General features: G+C 26.6%; 1 protein-coding gene across 2 annotated transcripts in view; it reads right to left on the bottom strand.

The window, feature by feature from the left end:
- Positions 1–12,119: 12,119 nt before the first annotated feature.
- LOC123292186 (ecdysone-induced protein 74EF) overlaps positions 12,120–18,236 on the bottom strand; it is a 241,967-nt gene continuing 235,850 nt past the window's right edge. For both annotated transcript variants that reach the window (XM_044872748.1, XM_044872749.1), the window contains one exon: positions 12,120–12,971. In XM_044872748.1, coding sequence (XP_044728683.1) covers positions 12,292–12,971 — 680 coding nt within the window. In that variant the 3' untranslated portion in view covers positions 12,120–12,291. The remainder of the gene's footprint in view (positions 12,972–18,236) is intronic.

Raw genomic sequence — 18,236 nt, 5'->3', positions numbered from 1 at the left:
GTAAATCGACAACAGTAATAATAATACTGCTTTTAGCATTTAATATGTTTTCACTAACTCAACAACACTGGTTGACTAATGAATACATTTTTATAATTTTAATTTTTTTTACTATATATAAGGGAAATAAATTTTATATCATTTCATCGTCATAACCAACCGCTCACAATATGAAATAAATCAACAACAGTAATAATCATACTGCTTTTACAATTTAAAACGTTTTCACTAACTCAACAACACTGGTTGACTAATGAATACATTTTTATAATTTTAATCTTTTTTTACTATATATAAGGGAAATAAATTTTATATCATTTCATCGTCATAACCAACCGCTCACAATATGAAATTAATCGACAACAGTAATAATAATACTGCTTTTAGCATTTAATATGTTTTCACTAACTCAACAACACTGGTTGACTAATGAATACATTTTTATAATTTTAATTTTTTTTACTATATATAAGGGAAATAAATTTTATATCATTTCATCGTCATAACCAACCGCTCACAATATGAAATAAATCGACAACAGTAATAATCATACTGCTTTTACAATTTAAAACGTTTTCACTAACTCAACAACACTGGTTGACTAATGAATACATTTTTATAATTTTAATCTTTTTTTACTATATATAAGGGAAATAAATTTTATATCATTTCATCGTCATAACCAACCGCTCACAATATGAAATAAATCGACAACAGTAATAATCATAAGCTGCTTTTACAATTTAAAACGTTTTCACTAACTCAACAACACTGGTTGACTAATGAATACATTTTTATAATTTTAATTTTTTTTACTACATATAAGGGAAATAAATTTTATATCTTTTCATAGCCATAACCAACCGCTCACAATATGAAGTAAATCGACAACAGTAATAATAATACTGCTTTTAGCATTTAATATGTTTTCACTAACTCAACAACACTGGTTGACTAATGAATACATTTTTATAATTTTAATTTTTTTTACTATATATAAGGGAAATAAATTTTATATCATTTCATCGTCATAACCAACCGCTCACAATATGAAATAAATCGACAACAGTAATAATCATACTACTTTTACAATTTAAAACGTTTTCACTAACTCAACAACACTGGTTGACTAATGAATACATTTTTATAATTTTAATTTTTTTTACTATATATAAGGGAAATAAATTTTATATCTTTTCATAGCCATAACCAACCGCTCACAATATGAAGTAAATTGACAACAGTAATAATAATACTGCTTTTAGCATTTAATATGTTTTCACTAACTCAACAACACTGGTTGACTAATGAATACATTTTTATAATTTTAATTTTTTTTACTATATATAAGGGAAATAAATTTTATATCATTTCATCGTCATAACCAACCGCTCACAATATGAAATAAATCGACAACAGTAATAATCATACTGCTTTTACAATTTAAAAACGTTTTCACTAACTCAACAACACTGGTTGACTAATGAATACATTTTTATAATTTTAATTTTTTTTTACTATATATAAGGGAAATAAATTTTATATCATTTCATCGTCATAACCAACCGCTCACAATATGAAATAAATCGACAACAGTAATAATCATACTGCTTTTACAATTTAAAACGTTTTCACTAACTCAACAACACTGGTTGACTAATGAATACATTTTTATAATTTTAATTTTTTTTACTATATATCAGGGAAATAAATTTTATATCATTTCATCGTCATAACCAACCGCTCACAATATGAAATAAATCGACAACAGTAATAATCATACTGCTTTTACAATTTAAAACGTTTTCACTAACTCAACAACACTGGTTGACTAATGAATACATTTTTATAATTTTAATTTTTTTTACTATATATAAGGGAAATAAATTTTATATCATTTCATCGTCATAACCAACCGCTCACAATATGAAATAAATCGACAACAGTAATAATCATACTGCTTTTACAATTTAAAACGTTTTCACTAACTCAACAACACTGGTTGACTAATGAATACATTTTTATAATTTTAATTTTTTTTACTATATATCAGGGAAATAAATTTTATATCATTTCATCGTCATAACCAACCGCTCACAATATGAAATAAATCGACAACAGTAATAATCATACTGCTTTTACAATTTAAAACGTTTTCACTAACTCAACAACACTGGTTGACTAATGAATACATTTTTATAATTTTAATTTTTTTTACTATATATAAGGGAAATAAATTTTATATCATTTCATCGTCATAACCAACCGCTCACAATATGAAATAAATCGACAACAGTAATAATCATACTGCTTTTACAATTTAAAACGTTTTCACTAACTCAACAACACTGGTTGACTATTGAATACATTTTTATAATTTTAATTTTTTTAACTATATATAAGGGAAATAAATTTTATATCATTTCATCGTCATAACCAACCGCTCACAATATGAAATAAATCGACAACAGTAATAATCATAAGCTGCTTTTACAATTTAAAACGTTTTCACTAACTCAACAACACTGGTTGACTAATGAATACATTTTTATAATTTTAATTTTTTTTACTACATATAAGGGAAATAAATTTTATATCATTTCATCGTCATAACCAACCGCTCACAATATGAAATAAATCGACAACAGTAATAATCATACTACTTTTACAATTTAAAACGTTTTCACTAACTCAACAACACTGGTTGACTAATGAATACATTTTTATAATTTTAATTTTTTTTACTATATATAAGGGAAATAAATTTTATATCATTTCATCGTCATAACCAACCGCTCACAATATGAAGTAAATCGACAACAGTAATAATAATACTGCTTTTAGCATTTAATATGTTTTCACTAACTCAACAACACTGGTTGACTAATGAATACATTTTTATAATTTTAATTTTTTTTACTATATATAAGGGAAATAAATTTTATATCATTTCATCGTCATAACCAACCGCTCACAATATGAAATAAATCGACAACAGTAATAATCATACTGCTTTTACAATTTAAAACGTTTTCACTAACTCAACAACACTGGTTGACTAATGAATACATTTTTATAATTTTAATTTTTTTTACTATATATAAGGGAAATAAATTTTATATCATTTCATCGTCATAACCAACCGCTCACAATATGAAGTAAATCGACAACAGTAATAATAATACTGCTTTTAGCATTTAATATGTTTTCACTAACTCAACAACACTGGTTGACTAATGAATACATTTTTATAATTTTAATTTTTTTTACTATATATAAGGGAAATAAATTTTATATCATTTCATCGTCATAACCAACCGCTCACAATATGAAATAAATCGACAACAGTAATAATCATACTACTTTTACAATTTAAAACGTTTTCACTAACTCAACAACACTGGTTGACTAATGAATACATTTTTATAATTTTAATTTTTTTTACTATATATAAGGGAAATAAATTTTATATCATTTCATCGTCATAACCAACCGCTCACAATATGAAATAAATCGACAACAGTAATAATCATACTACTTTTACAATTTAAAACGTTTTCACTAACTCAACAACACTGGTTGACTAATGAATACATTTTTATAATTTTAATTTTTTTTACTATATATAAGGGAAATAAATTTTATATCATTTCATCGTCATAACCAACCGCTCACAATATGAAATAAATCGACAACAGTAATAATAATACTGCTTTTAGCATTTAATATGTTTTCACTAACTCAACAACACTGGTTGACTAATGAATACATTTTTATAATTTTAATTTTTTTTACTATATATAAGGGAAATAAATTTTATATCATTTCATAGTCATAACCAACCGTTCACAATATGAAGTAAATCGACAACAGTAATAATAATACTGCTTTTAGCATTTAATATGTTTTCACTAACTCAACAACACTGGTTGACTAATGAATACATTTTTATAATTTTAATCTTTTTTTACTATATATAAGGGAAATAAATTTTATATCATTTCATCGTCATAACCAACCGCTCACAATATGAAATAAATCGACAACAGTAATAATCATACTGCTTTTACAATTTAAAACGTTTTCACTAACTCAACAACACTGGTTGACTAATGAATACATTTTTATAATTTTAATTTTTTTTACTATATATAAGGGAAATAAATTTTATATCATTTCATCGTCATAACCAACCGCTCACAATATGAAATAAATCGACAACAGTAATAATCATACTGCTTTTACAATTTAAAACGTTTTCACTAACTCAACAACACTGGTTGACTAATGAATACATTTTTATAATTTTAATTTTTTTTACTATATATAAGGGAAATAAATTTTATATCATTTCATCGTCATAACCAACCTCTCACAATATGAAGTAAATCGACAACAGTAATAATAATACTGCTTTTAGCATTTAATATGTTTTCACTAACTCAACAACACTGGTTGACTAATGAATACATTTTTATAATTTTAATTTTTTTTACTATATATAAGGGAAATAAATTTTATATCATTTCATCGTCATAACCAACCGCTCACAATATGAAATAAATCGACAACAGTAATAATCATACTGCTTTTAGCATTTAATATGTTTTCACTAACTCAACAACACTGGTTGACTAATGAATACATTTTTATAATTTTAATTTTTTTTACTATATATAAGGGAAATAAATTTTATATCATTTCATCGTCATAACCAACCGCTCACAATATGAAATAAATCGACAACAGTAATAATCATACTGCTTTTACAATTTAAAACGTTTTCACTAACTCAACAACACTGGTTGACTAATGAATACATTTTTATAATTTTAATTTTTTTTACTATATATAAGGGAAATAAATTTTATATCATTTCATCGTCATAACCAACCTCTCACAATATGAAGTAAATCGACAACAGTAATAATAATACTGCTTTTAGCATTTAATATGTTTTCACTAACTCAACAACACTGGTTGACTAATGAATACATTTTTATAATTTTAATTTTTTTTACTATATATAAGGGAAATAAATTTTATATCATTTCATCGTCATAACCAACCGCTCACAATATGAAGTAAATCGACAACAGTAATAATAATACTGCTTTTAGCATTTAATATGTTTTCACTAACTCAACAACACTGGTTGACTAATGAATACATTTTTATAATTTTAATTTTTTTTACTATATATAAGGGAAATAAATTTTATATCATTTCATCGTCATAACCAACCGCTCACAATATGAAATAAATCGACAACAGTAATAATCATACTGCTTTTACAATTTAAAACGTTTTCACTAACTCAACAACACTGGTTGACTAATGAATACATTTTTATAATTTTAATCTTTTTTTACTATATATAAGGGAAATAAATTTTATATCATTTCATCGTCATAACCAACCGCTCACAATATGAAATAAATCGACAACAGTAATAATCATACTGCTTTTACAATTTAAAACGTTTTCACTAACTCAACAACACTGGTTGACTAATGAATTCATTTTTATAATTTTAATTTTTTTTACTATATATAAGGGAAATAAATTTTATATCATTTCATCGTCATAACCAACCGCTCACAATATGAAATAAATCGACAACAGTAATAATAATACTGCTTTTAGCATTTAATATGTTTTCACTAACTCAACAACACTGGTTGACTAATGAATACATTTTTATAATTTTAATTTTTTTTACTATATATAAGGGAAATAAATTTTATATCATTTCATCGTCATAACCAACCGCTCACAATATGAAATAAATCGACAACAGTAATAATCATACTGCTTTTAGCATTTAATATGTTTTCACTAACTCAACAACACTGGTTGACTAATGAATACATTTTTAAAATTTTAATTTTTTTTACTATATATAAGGGAAATAAATTTTATATCATTTCATCGTCATAGCCAACCGCTCACAATATGAAATAAATCGACAACAGTAATAATCATACTACTTTTACAATTTAAAACGTTTTCACTAACTCAACAACACTGGTTGACTAATGAATACATTTTTATAATTTTAATCTTTTTTTACTATATATAAGGGAAATAAATTTTATATCATTTCATCGTCATAACCAACCGCTCACAATATGAAATTAATCGACAACAGTAATAATAATACTGCTTTTAGCATTTAATATGTTTTCACTAACTCAACAACACTGGTTGACTAATGAATACATTTTTATAATTATAATTTTTTTTACTATATATAAGGGAAATAAATTTTATATCATTTCATCGTCATAACCAACCGCTCACAATATGAAATAAAGCGACAACAGTAATAATCATACTGCTTTTAGCATTTAATATGTTTTCACTAACTCAACAACACTGGTTGACTAATGAATACATTTTTATAATTTTAATTTTTTTTACTATATATAAGGGAAATAAATTTTATATCATTTCATCGTCATAGCCAACCGCTCACAATATGAAATAAATCGACAACAGTAATAATCATACTACTTTTACAATTTAAAACGTTTTCACTAACTCAACAACACTGGTTGACTAATGAATACATTTTTATAATTTTAATCTTTTTTTACTATATATAAGGGAAATAAATTTTATATCATTTCATCGTCATAACCAACCGCTCACAATATGAAATTAATCGACAACAGTAATAATAATACTGCTTTTAGCATTTAATATGTTTTCACTAACTCAACAACACTGGTTGACTAATGAATACATTTTTATAATTTTAATCTTTTTTTACTATATATAAGGGAAATAAATTTTATATCATTTCATAGTCATAACCAACCGTTCACAATATGAAGTAAATCGACAACAGTAATAATAATACTGCTTTTAGCATTTAATATGTTTTCACTAACTCAACCACACTGGTTGACTTATGAATAAATTTTTATAATTTTAATTTTTTTTAACTATATATAAGGGAAATAAATTTTATATCATCATTTCATAGCCATAACCAACCGCTCACAATATGAAGTAAATCGACAACAGTAATAATAATACTGCTTTTACAATTTAAAACGTTTTCACTAACTCAACAACACTGGTTGACTACTGAAAAGATTTTTATAATTTTAATTTTTTTTTAATATGTGTATGTGGAAATAAATTTTATATCATTTCATAGTCATAACCAGCCGCTCACAATATGAAGTTAATCGACAAGAGTAATAATAATAAGCATTTAATGGTTTGAATCATGTGCAACAAGTGCGGTAGATGGAGTTGACTGAATGTATTTGTTTTGCATGAACGTATCATGTCACTTGTGAGAACAATGTAAATTTAAATAATTAATTCTGTTTATTATGTATGCTTCCCTCGCAAAAATTCAATAATTTGCTTTAATTGAGTATAATCCACAATATAGCTAAAAGTTATATTTTACATTCTATTGCAATTTATTGGTAAAACATTTAAAAGTACTTGGCACAAATATAAAAGATATTTGTTTTAAATCGAGCGTGAGCAAACTGCTTATACAGCAAGTGTTTACGGCTTAGACCAAATATGGCAATGAATAAGTGATTTTATTTATTTATATTATTATTTATATTATTCTCTTAATATTATTTATATTATTCTCAATAATTTTCTTCCGAATTAAATCTATACTCAGGAATAATAAATCTTTAAACTTTATTATATTAAATTTAAAAAAATTAATTAAATGGTTTATATCTGAGAAAAAATATTTTTAGTTTTAAGGACTTATCTAGATGGCTGTACATAAACTTATTATAGACCTATTCCCATAACTGTTGTTTTATAATTTAGTACAATATAGTGTACAAAATTTATATGAAATAGCAACATGATGCAATACATCTTTTATATGAAATTTCTAGAAATTATCACTAAGATAATGTGCACTTTAAGTTCGCTAATTTTGAAAGAGTATAATAATTCATTATTGCAAATAAATTTACTAGTTCTCATTCATAGACAACCCTATATACATGCTTGTATATTATTATAGATTTATAGAAATCGACTTCTTTACCGTATCTACGATAACTCAATAAGTTATATTATTCAATGATATCTATCGAATGTTAATAAATTCTATTTCAAATTAATTTTATTAAAATTGGCAAAAGAATAAATACTTAATTAATCAAAGTATTAAATGAAGTGAACTAATTTTGAAAAAAAGAAAATGAAAATTGAATCTATCACAGAAAGCAAGGTAGAGTTCGGAGCCTAAGAAGTAAATTCCATACTTCGGAGCCTAAGAAGTAAAACCATCCTTAATTTTTTTAAAGGGATTTTCAGAACTTAAAAAATCTGTCATTAATTTCAAAAATTCTAATGTTTTCTAGATTTAAAGTTATTTAAATGGATCATATTTTTTTTCTTTTCGTTATTTATGTTTCAAAATTATTTCATTCAAAGATTTCTCTTGATTAATTTGTGAAACTTATCTGACTCTTTGGGAAATTAAACCAAAGCGATCGGTGACTAACGAGGGTTTTGCTAATACACTCTATGAAATCATGAATGAACTATAAATTTCATCGTAACGAGACATCCAAGTTCTATTCATTATCATTTATCGTTTGTGCTAATATTGTTACTATTCCAATGTTACCTAGATGGCAGTAGGTAATCCTATTTCAGACCAAGCATGTATAAAATGTGTAAAATAAATGAAATCAAAAACATTTTTAACTTTAGTTTTTTAATTTTGAAGGAATGTATTTGGGTCTAAGAAGTTATTTGAAACCTAGAAAAATAATCCACAAATTTTACCTCTGTACGTTCAACCTGTTTTTTTCCCGAACACAGAACTCCGACAGTTGCAAATATTTCAGATACAGAATACTAATTTCTTTTATACTGAAATATTTAATTTTTTACCTCTGGCTAATAAAAAGGGGTATTTTAAGTGTGTATCTGTTTGTCTGTCTGTGGCATCGTAACTTCAAAACGGATGAATTTCGATTTTTTTTGTTTTTGGCTAATTTGGTCAAAAGTTTTTAGCTATGTTTTAAGAAAATTTGCTCAGCCGTTTGAAGATCATCACCTCTTCTTTGCTGATATCTGTTTATGTATATCGATTTTATTTTTGTTGAGATATTCTAATTTATGTACGAGCTCTCCTATTGTATCTTATTTTTTGGCCAGGAGCTTTGGTGGTAATTGACTATTACTTAAAAAAAGGTGAATTTCTTACTGTAGAAAGAGAAATTGCTTCAATTATCATTATCTGGATCCGCATTTCACTGCAGTTGAAAGACTTACCTAACTTCGAGTTTTCCGGACTTAAAACATAACTTTCTAATCAGTAATAAAAAATAAATAAAATCTGAAATAAAAACCATAAAGGACTAAAAAAATTAAGATATGAATAAAACCAAACAAATGTTATTTTTAATAAGATTTAATATTTTTGAAATATTTTCTACAATAATTCTATCGTAACATGATAATAATAATAATAATAATAATAATATACTAAGATAGTCCAGCTATTTACAATCAGTAAATTAATTAATAATATTAATTAAACTAAGTACTATTTAACGAATCTTTAAATAGCAGTTTTTTAAATCTTTATTTTAATATTTTATTTTGTATTTAAAAATGTACAACTCTATTTTTTTTATACTTTTTTTTAAAGCACAGTAAATATTTAATTTTTTTTTTTTGTATATTTGTATTTTTTGTTTTTTTGTAAATTGTTCTTCGACCGGCATACAAACAATTCTACTTTTTATTTTTCTACTTCACCTTTTTTCTACTTAAATATGAAATTATTTTAAAATATAACTTTTCTATTCCAATAAATTTCTATTTTTAAAGAATGATACTTTAAATAAAATAATACTCCTTGATAATTCAGTTGAACAAAAAACTTACTTTAACATTTTTCTACTCCAAAATAATTCTAATTTAATTAAAAGATTTATACTTAAAAATATTAAAATAAGTTTTTGTGAAGTAATTATGTAGGAGATACTTTATTTAAGTACCATTCTTAAAAAGTAGAAATATTTAAAAGTAGTTGTTTTTAGTCGAAAAATTTTGGAATAGAAAAAAAAAAGTAGAATTTTTTTATGCCCTTACGCCCATCATTCAGAGAGGAGTTTTATACAACAGATATATTAAATTTTTTATAACTATTTTACTTTAAAAAAACACCACAAATGGTAGAGTATTTTTTTTTTCAAAATTTATTAACTATTTTCAAGATTTTGGAATATATTAATTTTTTTTTAAAGTACTCTGAAAAAATAGTATTTAGTTTAGAAACGAACCAAAAACTATTTTCTCCTTGTAAAATTTATTTTTAAAATTACAATTACAACATTACACACACAATTTGTTTTTTTAGTTGCCATATTTGTTTCGAATATGAATTGTGATTAAAAAATTTAGAGAAAACAAAAAAAGTATCACAATTTGAATCGGACGCAAAATTTAGAGCAAATATCTGTATATTTTTTTTATAAATATATTTATTGTAAATATAAAAAATTTTTATCTCTGAGAAATTCGCCTGAATGAAGTTTGTTTTTTCAAAAATTTGTATTATTGGTTCTGTTTTCTTTTGTATCAGAAATTATTATAACATATTTCTACAAAAATGGTTTGTATTTATGGTAATTTATTTTAATTTTAACATTGATTAGATTAAAATTTTTTCCTAAATTTAAGACACGCCGTAATTTTTTTAATAGGTACATGGTTTTTTTTATATTTTTTTTAATTTTTTTTTTTTAAGATTTTTTACAAAACTACCAAAAAATTAATAACACGATATTTTAACAAAATACAATCACAGAAAGTTTTTAAAAAAATTTTACAAGAAAGAATATTTTTTTTGTTTTTTTTTTTACCATTGAATTTTTTTCTAAAAATTTAAACAAAATTTGTGACATATTCCTCTAAGGTTTTTTTAAAATTTAAAAAATTAATACTAAAAAAATTTTGGTGGAATATGTCGTATTCATGATAATAAATTAATGGCGTTGAATTTTTATTAAAAACTATTTTTGATAAAAGAAACTATATACAATTAATTTTATACAAAAAAAAATTCAGATGCTAAATGTTCGCACAGAAGCTATACCTAAATCTTTTACAATATTTTTTCAGTCAGTCCGTTTTACAAAAAAATTTACACAGTCGATTCAATATATATTTTTTGTAAGTAACAATCTTTTCTAATAATCTCATACAAAAATATATCAAGTTCATATAAAAATGTATATCCTTTTCCATCCGATAGATGGCATTCTTATCTGCATCATCGACTCAAACCTATTTATAATCTAACTACCATATCAATCACATAACTGTTTAACAAATTCAACGATAAACTTTTCATTTAATTATTAACACTTTGATATTAATTATTAATATTTTCTCTATTCAACGTTTTGCAACATTTTGTTTCATAACAACATTTTGCAACATTTTCCTGAGATCTGTTTCTTAGACTCCACAAATCAAATTATATGACTTAGAAAATTTTATTTAATCGTTTTTTTTGTTTTTTTTTTTGTTTTGATTCACATGTCTGAGATCATTTAAAAAAACAGAAACATTAATTTTAACTATACACAATTATTTATAAATTTTTACATCCAGATATAGGTTCAATTTAGTCCTATACTGTTAATAAAAAATGGGCTTGTTTCTTAGATTTAAAAAAAAAAATTATGGATGTAATTTTATTTTAATTACTACGTTTCAAAGGTATATTTAAAAAAAACAAATTTACGTATTAATTATATTCGGCCTAATAAATTTTCTCTTAAATTCAAAATGCATAAATTCGATATGTGGAAAACTTTATGAAAATCCTTGTAAAAATTATGAAATATTTATTTATAAAATAAAAAATAATTATATTGCAAACATTTTTTCTTCATTTAAAAAAATTATATGTACGGCAGAAAAAAATCAAACTAATTAACAATTTGATTTCAAATTTGAAATCTATAAACACTCACAATCAGAGTATTTAATACAAAGTAGTTCCATCTAGTGACTCAGAGGGAGAAACATATTTAAAAGCATTTGATTGGAAATCTCTTTTTTTTTAAGTTTAATTGTATTTGGTACAAAATCGAAATAAATAATATATTGATTCCCGAAAAAGTGAATTTAAATATATTTGCTTGGGTCAAATTACGGTGTACAGGAGAGGGCATATTAATTAATAGATAAAGGATGACATTTAATTAAATCTTTAAATGCATTGGAATTATTTTACTTTGTAATTTATACGTATAAAGTTTGTCACGCCCCGGAGCAATCAATTTCAACAATATCTTTAGGTACATCCACAAATTGATACACCAAACGTTGTCCATCAACTTTAGCTAAAATTCCACGCTGATAATAATATCGTAAAGCTCTGCCCATTGTCTCGTAGTTCATATCTGGTTTATTTTTATGTAAACCCCATAGTCGTGAAACCGCTTTAGAATCCACTAATTTAAATACACCTTTCTCACGATTTGTCCATTTTATGTATCGTGGACAATATTCACGATCTTGTAATAATTTTAATAAGAATTCCCATAAATATGTGGTGGAACCTTCACGACTTTTACGTTTTACTTGACCATTTGGTCCAGGTTCACCAGTTGTTTTCATTTTCTTGACTTTCTTCAATTTACGTGGATGAAAACCACCAATTTCTAACATATATGAAAGTTCATCATTTACACTAGAGGTAGCAGCTTGTATCACGGATGTTGGGATGGCTGAGCCCCGTGGTGGAGAAGGTGTAGCAAAGTGTGTTGGATGATGGATATTTTGATGGTGATATGGATGGACAATATTTGATGGTGTTACACCATTCATGTGATGATGATGGTGATGATGTGATCCAGGACCACCTAACACACCTCCGTTTTGTTGTGGGTGATGATGGTGTTGTAATGTACTCAGGTAGCTACTGTAACTGTCTGGTACTGTAACACAAAGAAAAAGATTTTATTAGTTTATTAAATATAGGTTAAATGAAATCGTACCATTTCTCAATGAAATTATTTTTAAAATTAATGAGAAACAGATAAAAGATTTAATTTATAAATTTTTGAAGTAATACATGAATTTTTATTTTGGGTTTCTATCAACTAGGTGCCATTCGTTTCAATCATTCGATTTTAGTTGATTTTAAAGTTATGGTCAAGTAAACAAAAAAATCTAGACACTGTGAACGTTTTTTAATGCAATATGTAAACGTATTTCGGCAAAGATGTCTTAACTATCTTTTCTAATCGTTCCAGAAAGTCCGCAAAAACTATGCTGTGTATCTTTGAATATAGAATCCTCGATGGCGCACCATTTAAAGTTCAAGAAGTTTTGATATTTTAGCAAAGTATGTTATTCTTCCTATTCGATTGGGTAATTATTTTGCAGTTCAAAAAGAAACCTAATTTTCAGTACAATAAAAAACAAAAGTATGTCAACTACGGAACAGAATTATTATATACAAACACGAAAAACTATGATCATAGCGTAAAACGATCATGATAGGTGAAACAGATCGGTCCATTTGGAGGTTTTCCGATTAGTGCAAGCCAATTGGGAATTTGTTAGCCCCAAGTTTGTAACGCTTCAAAATATTGATGCTACGAACAAAATTTTGGTATAGGTGTTCGTAAATCATCTAATTAGTCAATTTAAGGCTGACCGTCTGCCTGTCTGTCCGTGATCACGATAACTCAAAAATCAAAAAAGATATCAAGCTGAAATTTTTATACCGTGGTGAGGACGTAAAAAGTGTCTGAACGGATCCGGATGAAATTTAGCATAGAGATGGGTTATAGTCTGGAATAGCACGTAGGATTTTTTGGCTCTCGTGGTATAGATTTGTTTAAATTTTTCATAAAGCAAAGGATCGTCATGATTTTTTGCTAAGTTAATGATACTTTAGGGATATGAAAATGGCGCATGCTAATTTTTATCCCGGAAAAATGCACGGTTTCTATGGAAAACACCTTTTGGCGCAGCTAGTACATATATATATAAACAAATGCCTAATTTGCTTGGAGTAGATTAACAACAATAATCCTGACCGTGTTTTTTTGTAAATGGCACAAATGTTCTCAAACCAATGCAATGAAGAGAAAAGAAACATACAATCTCTAAGTTTTTAAAATTAGTTAAAAAAAAAGAGTGAAAGACGCGCGGCGTGGAACGAAGAAACGCCGTTCAAAACATACAAAAAAAACAACGACAGAAAACATCAATGTGCAACAGCAGGCACCATATTCACAAGTGAAGTTGTATATGTTATATGCGATGTGCAATGCGATCATTGACCAGGAAATGAGCAACAGACGGACAGACAGCCGCGCGGGTTTCAACCTTCAACAAGTCGCGAGCGAGTTGTATATATATATATATATATATATTTATGCGGGGGGCTAGTGCAGCGGTTTATATATATGTATATGTATATAAAGTGTATACGGGATCGCCGACATTGTGTCCTTGTACCGCTAAAATAGATGTGTATGCATCAGTTTTATTGTTCACATAACTTCTATGGTGCAACTAACATATTATTATGTATGTTGTTTGTATATAGTAAAGTCAGTACATACTTCTGTCACCATGAGCGCTGTTTATTTAGTTCATTACAATTCTTATAAGACGGAAATAGATTGAAATTTGAAGGTAAATCAAAAAAGTCCATTTCTTTTCTATTCAAGTTAGTAATAGATTACAAGCCCATGCTAAAATTTTAGGGAAATGACCCACTAGGAATCATGTTGATAAAATTGTTCCTATATGTAAAAGTAAGTTAAAGCATAATGGCGTCAGTTTTACGCGGTACAGGTGTGAATATGTTTACACCCCTTGATGTGTCACCCTAGAACCAGCAAATATATACGGCATTGCTGGATACTAACTCTTCATAAGTATTCGAAACGATTTACATAAATGCCGTACAGAAATAAATGACGTAGGGCTTCGAAAATTGACGGGAGATTTTTCTTTAACTTCCAGTACCAGTTACAAGATTTATTTCTGTACGAGATTTATGTAATTCGCTTCGAATACTAATGCAGAGTTAGTATCCAGCAACGCCGTACATATTTGCTGGTGCAGGGGTGAGACACCAAGGGATGTGATATTCATATTTTCACCTGCACTCACCTGTATCGCGCAAAAATGACACCCGAAAATTTTTAGCTTGGGCTTGCAGTCTATAATTATATTAAAAAAGCATAAATTTCAAAATTTGTGTCAAAATTCTAAGCAAAAATCAATATAAACATAGTTGATTATCAATCAAAAACAAATAGATGTTGATATTCAATTAATCAAAGTATTGATTTCTAAATTAAATAAATAATAGTAAATATTTAAAAAAAAATGAATTTAATTAATTAATTTATAATATAAGAGAAAAAAATCGTATTGCATGTGGAGAATTGCACTAATGATTTTCTATGAGAGGAAGGTGTAATAAAAATGTGTTTTCACTTATGCTTTAAAATCAGATTGAAAAGTGTCTGGTGTGAATGGCACAACATGACATCTATATAATGCGAAAAAAAGTGAAGGCTTAAATAATTTACGACGGTTGTATTTTATAATACGATTATATGCTAGAATCTATATTACTGGTCCTAAAATTGTACCTTGGGGAATACTTTTTTTAATTCTTTGTAATTCATTCAATATATCAAAAGTGATTTTATGGTTTAATTAGTACAAATCGAGTACTAATTCACTTTACGACATCCCTAAAATTAGGTAATTTAACTTCCATATCACATTCTATGTTGTAATTCTTTTGTTTGTATATGGAGGTAAAAATAGAAAACAAATAAAAAGAATTTCTTTTTATTATATTATTCATTAAAAATACCACATATTGCATTTCAAGGAACAAAAAAAAAAAAAAAAAAATGAAACAACCGTAATTATAACGATTGTTCTTCGTGTTTTATTGACAAATTTTTTCAATTGTAATATTGTTAGAAAACATGGAGATGAAGTTATATTGATTTTTTTTACAAACTTCGTATTTTGTTTACTAAACAGCCGAAGGTAAAATATTAATACCCTGTGTCTAGAAAAAGACGTTATCTACTCTTTTGATGAAGACCTGCTATTATAAAATAGACCTTACTGTATAAGCCAGAAAACTAGGTAATAGAGCAAGAGCCCGCTTCGGCCAGACGCACATCATTTCATAAAACCCCAAAGTTTATCTGCGCACGTCACCAACACAGGTAAGAACGATGAGCGACTATGTAGTTTAGGTAGTGGTTACCTTGGCAGGTAACAGGTAACAAAGGTGTAAAAAACAGCACCTCAAGTACATTAAGACATACTACGGACTCTCAAGGCCTCTGGCAAGATGGAAAAAACCTTGAAAACTGTCCGGCTACTGGGGTAACTTCTTTTCATAGCCCCCCAAGAAACATATATAAAATTCAGCTTTTATACTATAATGTAAGTGTAATCACAATTTTTTAGAGTTTGGGGGTGTCTGGCAGGGGGTTGAAACTATACTAAGTGTCTGGCAATGGATGACGTCATTTTAAATATTATTCTGAAGAAAATGTAAAAAAATAGAGCTTTATGTCTTAATGTACTTGAGGTGCTGTTTTTTACACCTTTGTTACCTGTTACCTGCCAAGGTAACCACTACCTAAACTACATAGTCGCTCATCGTTCTTACCTGTGTTGGTGACGTGCGCAGATAAACTTTAGGGTTTTATGAAATGATGTGCGTCTGGCCGAAGCGGGCTCTTGGACTATAAGTTTATATGAGCTGTTAAAAACACCAAGCTTTGAGATTGAGAACCAAATAATCCCTATTTAAAATCGATTGAAAACGTACACATTTTTCAAAAGAAAGGACATCAGAGGGATATAAATATTCGTTTCCGAAATCAAAGGCAAAACTTTTAATATCAGGAATAACTTGCATTAATTTTTTTTTTTGCCACAAATTCATATATAAATGAAAGAATAATTCATCTAAAGTATATTTAATTAATTATTAATGAAAAATAATTTTATTTTTGAATAAATAAATTGTAGTGACGTAGTAGTTTCTATGGAAATTTGCGTTATAATATAGTGAGAGCCAGCTTAGAAACCGTTTATCATTATTCATGTGTTTTTATCATTTCTCCGTGTGATGGCGTTACGAAAGTGAGGTGTTGACATCACTGCCTTTTGAATTTATAGTTTAGAAAAACCATTTTCAATTGTAGAATTAAATGAAAAATCAATTAAAAATTTTTTTAAATATTTTTCTTAATTTTCAAAAAAAAAAGCAAAAAAAAAAAAGCATACAACTTCTCTATTCCCCAAATTCGGCTGAAAATTTTCATTAGGACTTACAACCGTTTAAGATTGGATGATACAAAAAATGAGTAAAACCAGAAATTAAAATATTTGCAAAATGACCGCTATTTTTACGTTTATTGAAACAACAACTATTCGACGATCGAATTATTGCAAGCTTTAAACATGTATATATATAAATATATCCTTCAAGTTATTGCACTATCGTTATGTTTTCCTGTTGCCGGATATTTCCGTTGTGGGTAAAATAGTACATATATGATTCCGTTCTGTGATTGGTTACACCCCACTTTTTTCGTTAATATAAACCAATGGATTACAACTTTCTGGCGTTTAAACGTATATACATAGCTTAAAACAGCATGCAGCTACCATAATATAGCTGCATCTTTAAAGTATAGATACGACTTTACCTCTATGTAAAGAATAGAAAATGTGATTTAGAAGCTTATTTTTCTTTTTTGATGCCCAAAATATCATCTTTCTCTAGGCTAAAATAGATGTATTATGATTGGTCAATCATATTCCAAGACGCGTAGTCAAAGTTGTTCTTTTGAAATACATTCTTAGTAGACTCATAAAATGATTTTTTTTGTTAGAACTGTCCCAGGAAAGTTTCCAATCTTTTTCAAAAACATTTCAAAAAACAAATTTCAAGAAGTTTCTCAAAATGTGCAAAACTTTCTAAAACAATTTTTTACGTTTGTAAACTTCTACCAACCAATGAAAAACTTTGTTTAACAATAAATGAGATTATTTGATAACATTTTGAAAAATTTCATAACGTCTTATAAGAAAGAAATTTCCATCAAACAGTCCAAGACCACCTTAAGTACTTTTATTAGAAAGCAGAAAATCGTGAAGCTATTACGTTAATCGTTGCCTTTAAATTCTTA

The sequence above is a fragment of the Chrysoperla carnea genome, chromosome 2 (genome assembly GCF_905475395.1).
Source record: "Chrysoperla carnea chromosome 2, inChrCarn1.1, whole genome shotgun sequence".
Classification (NCBI taxonomy): domain Eukaryota; kingdom Metazoa; phylum Arthropoda; class Insecta; order Neuroptera; family Chrysopidae; genus Chrysoperla; species Chrysoperla carnea.
This window is presented reverse-complemented; position numbering and strand designations above follow the sequence as displayed.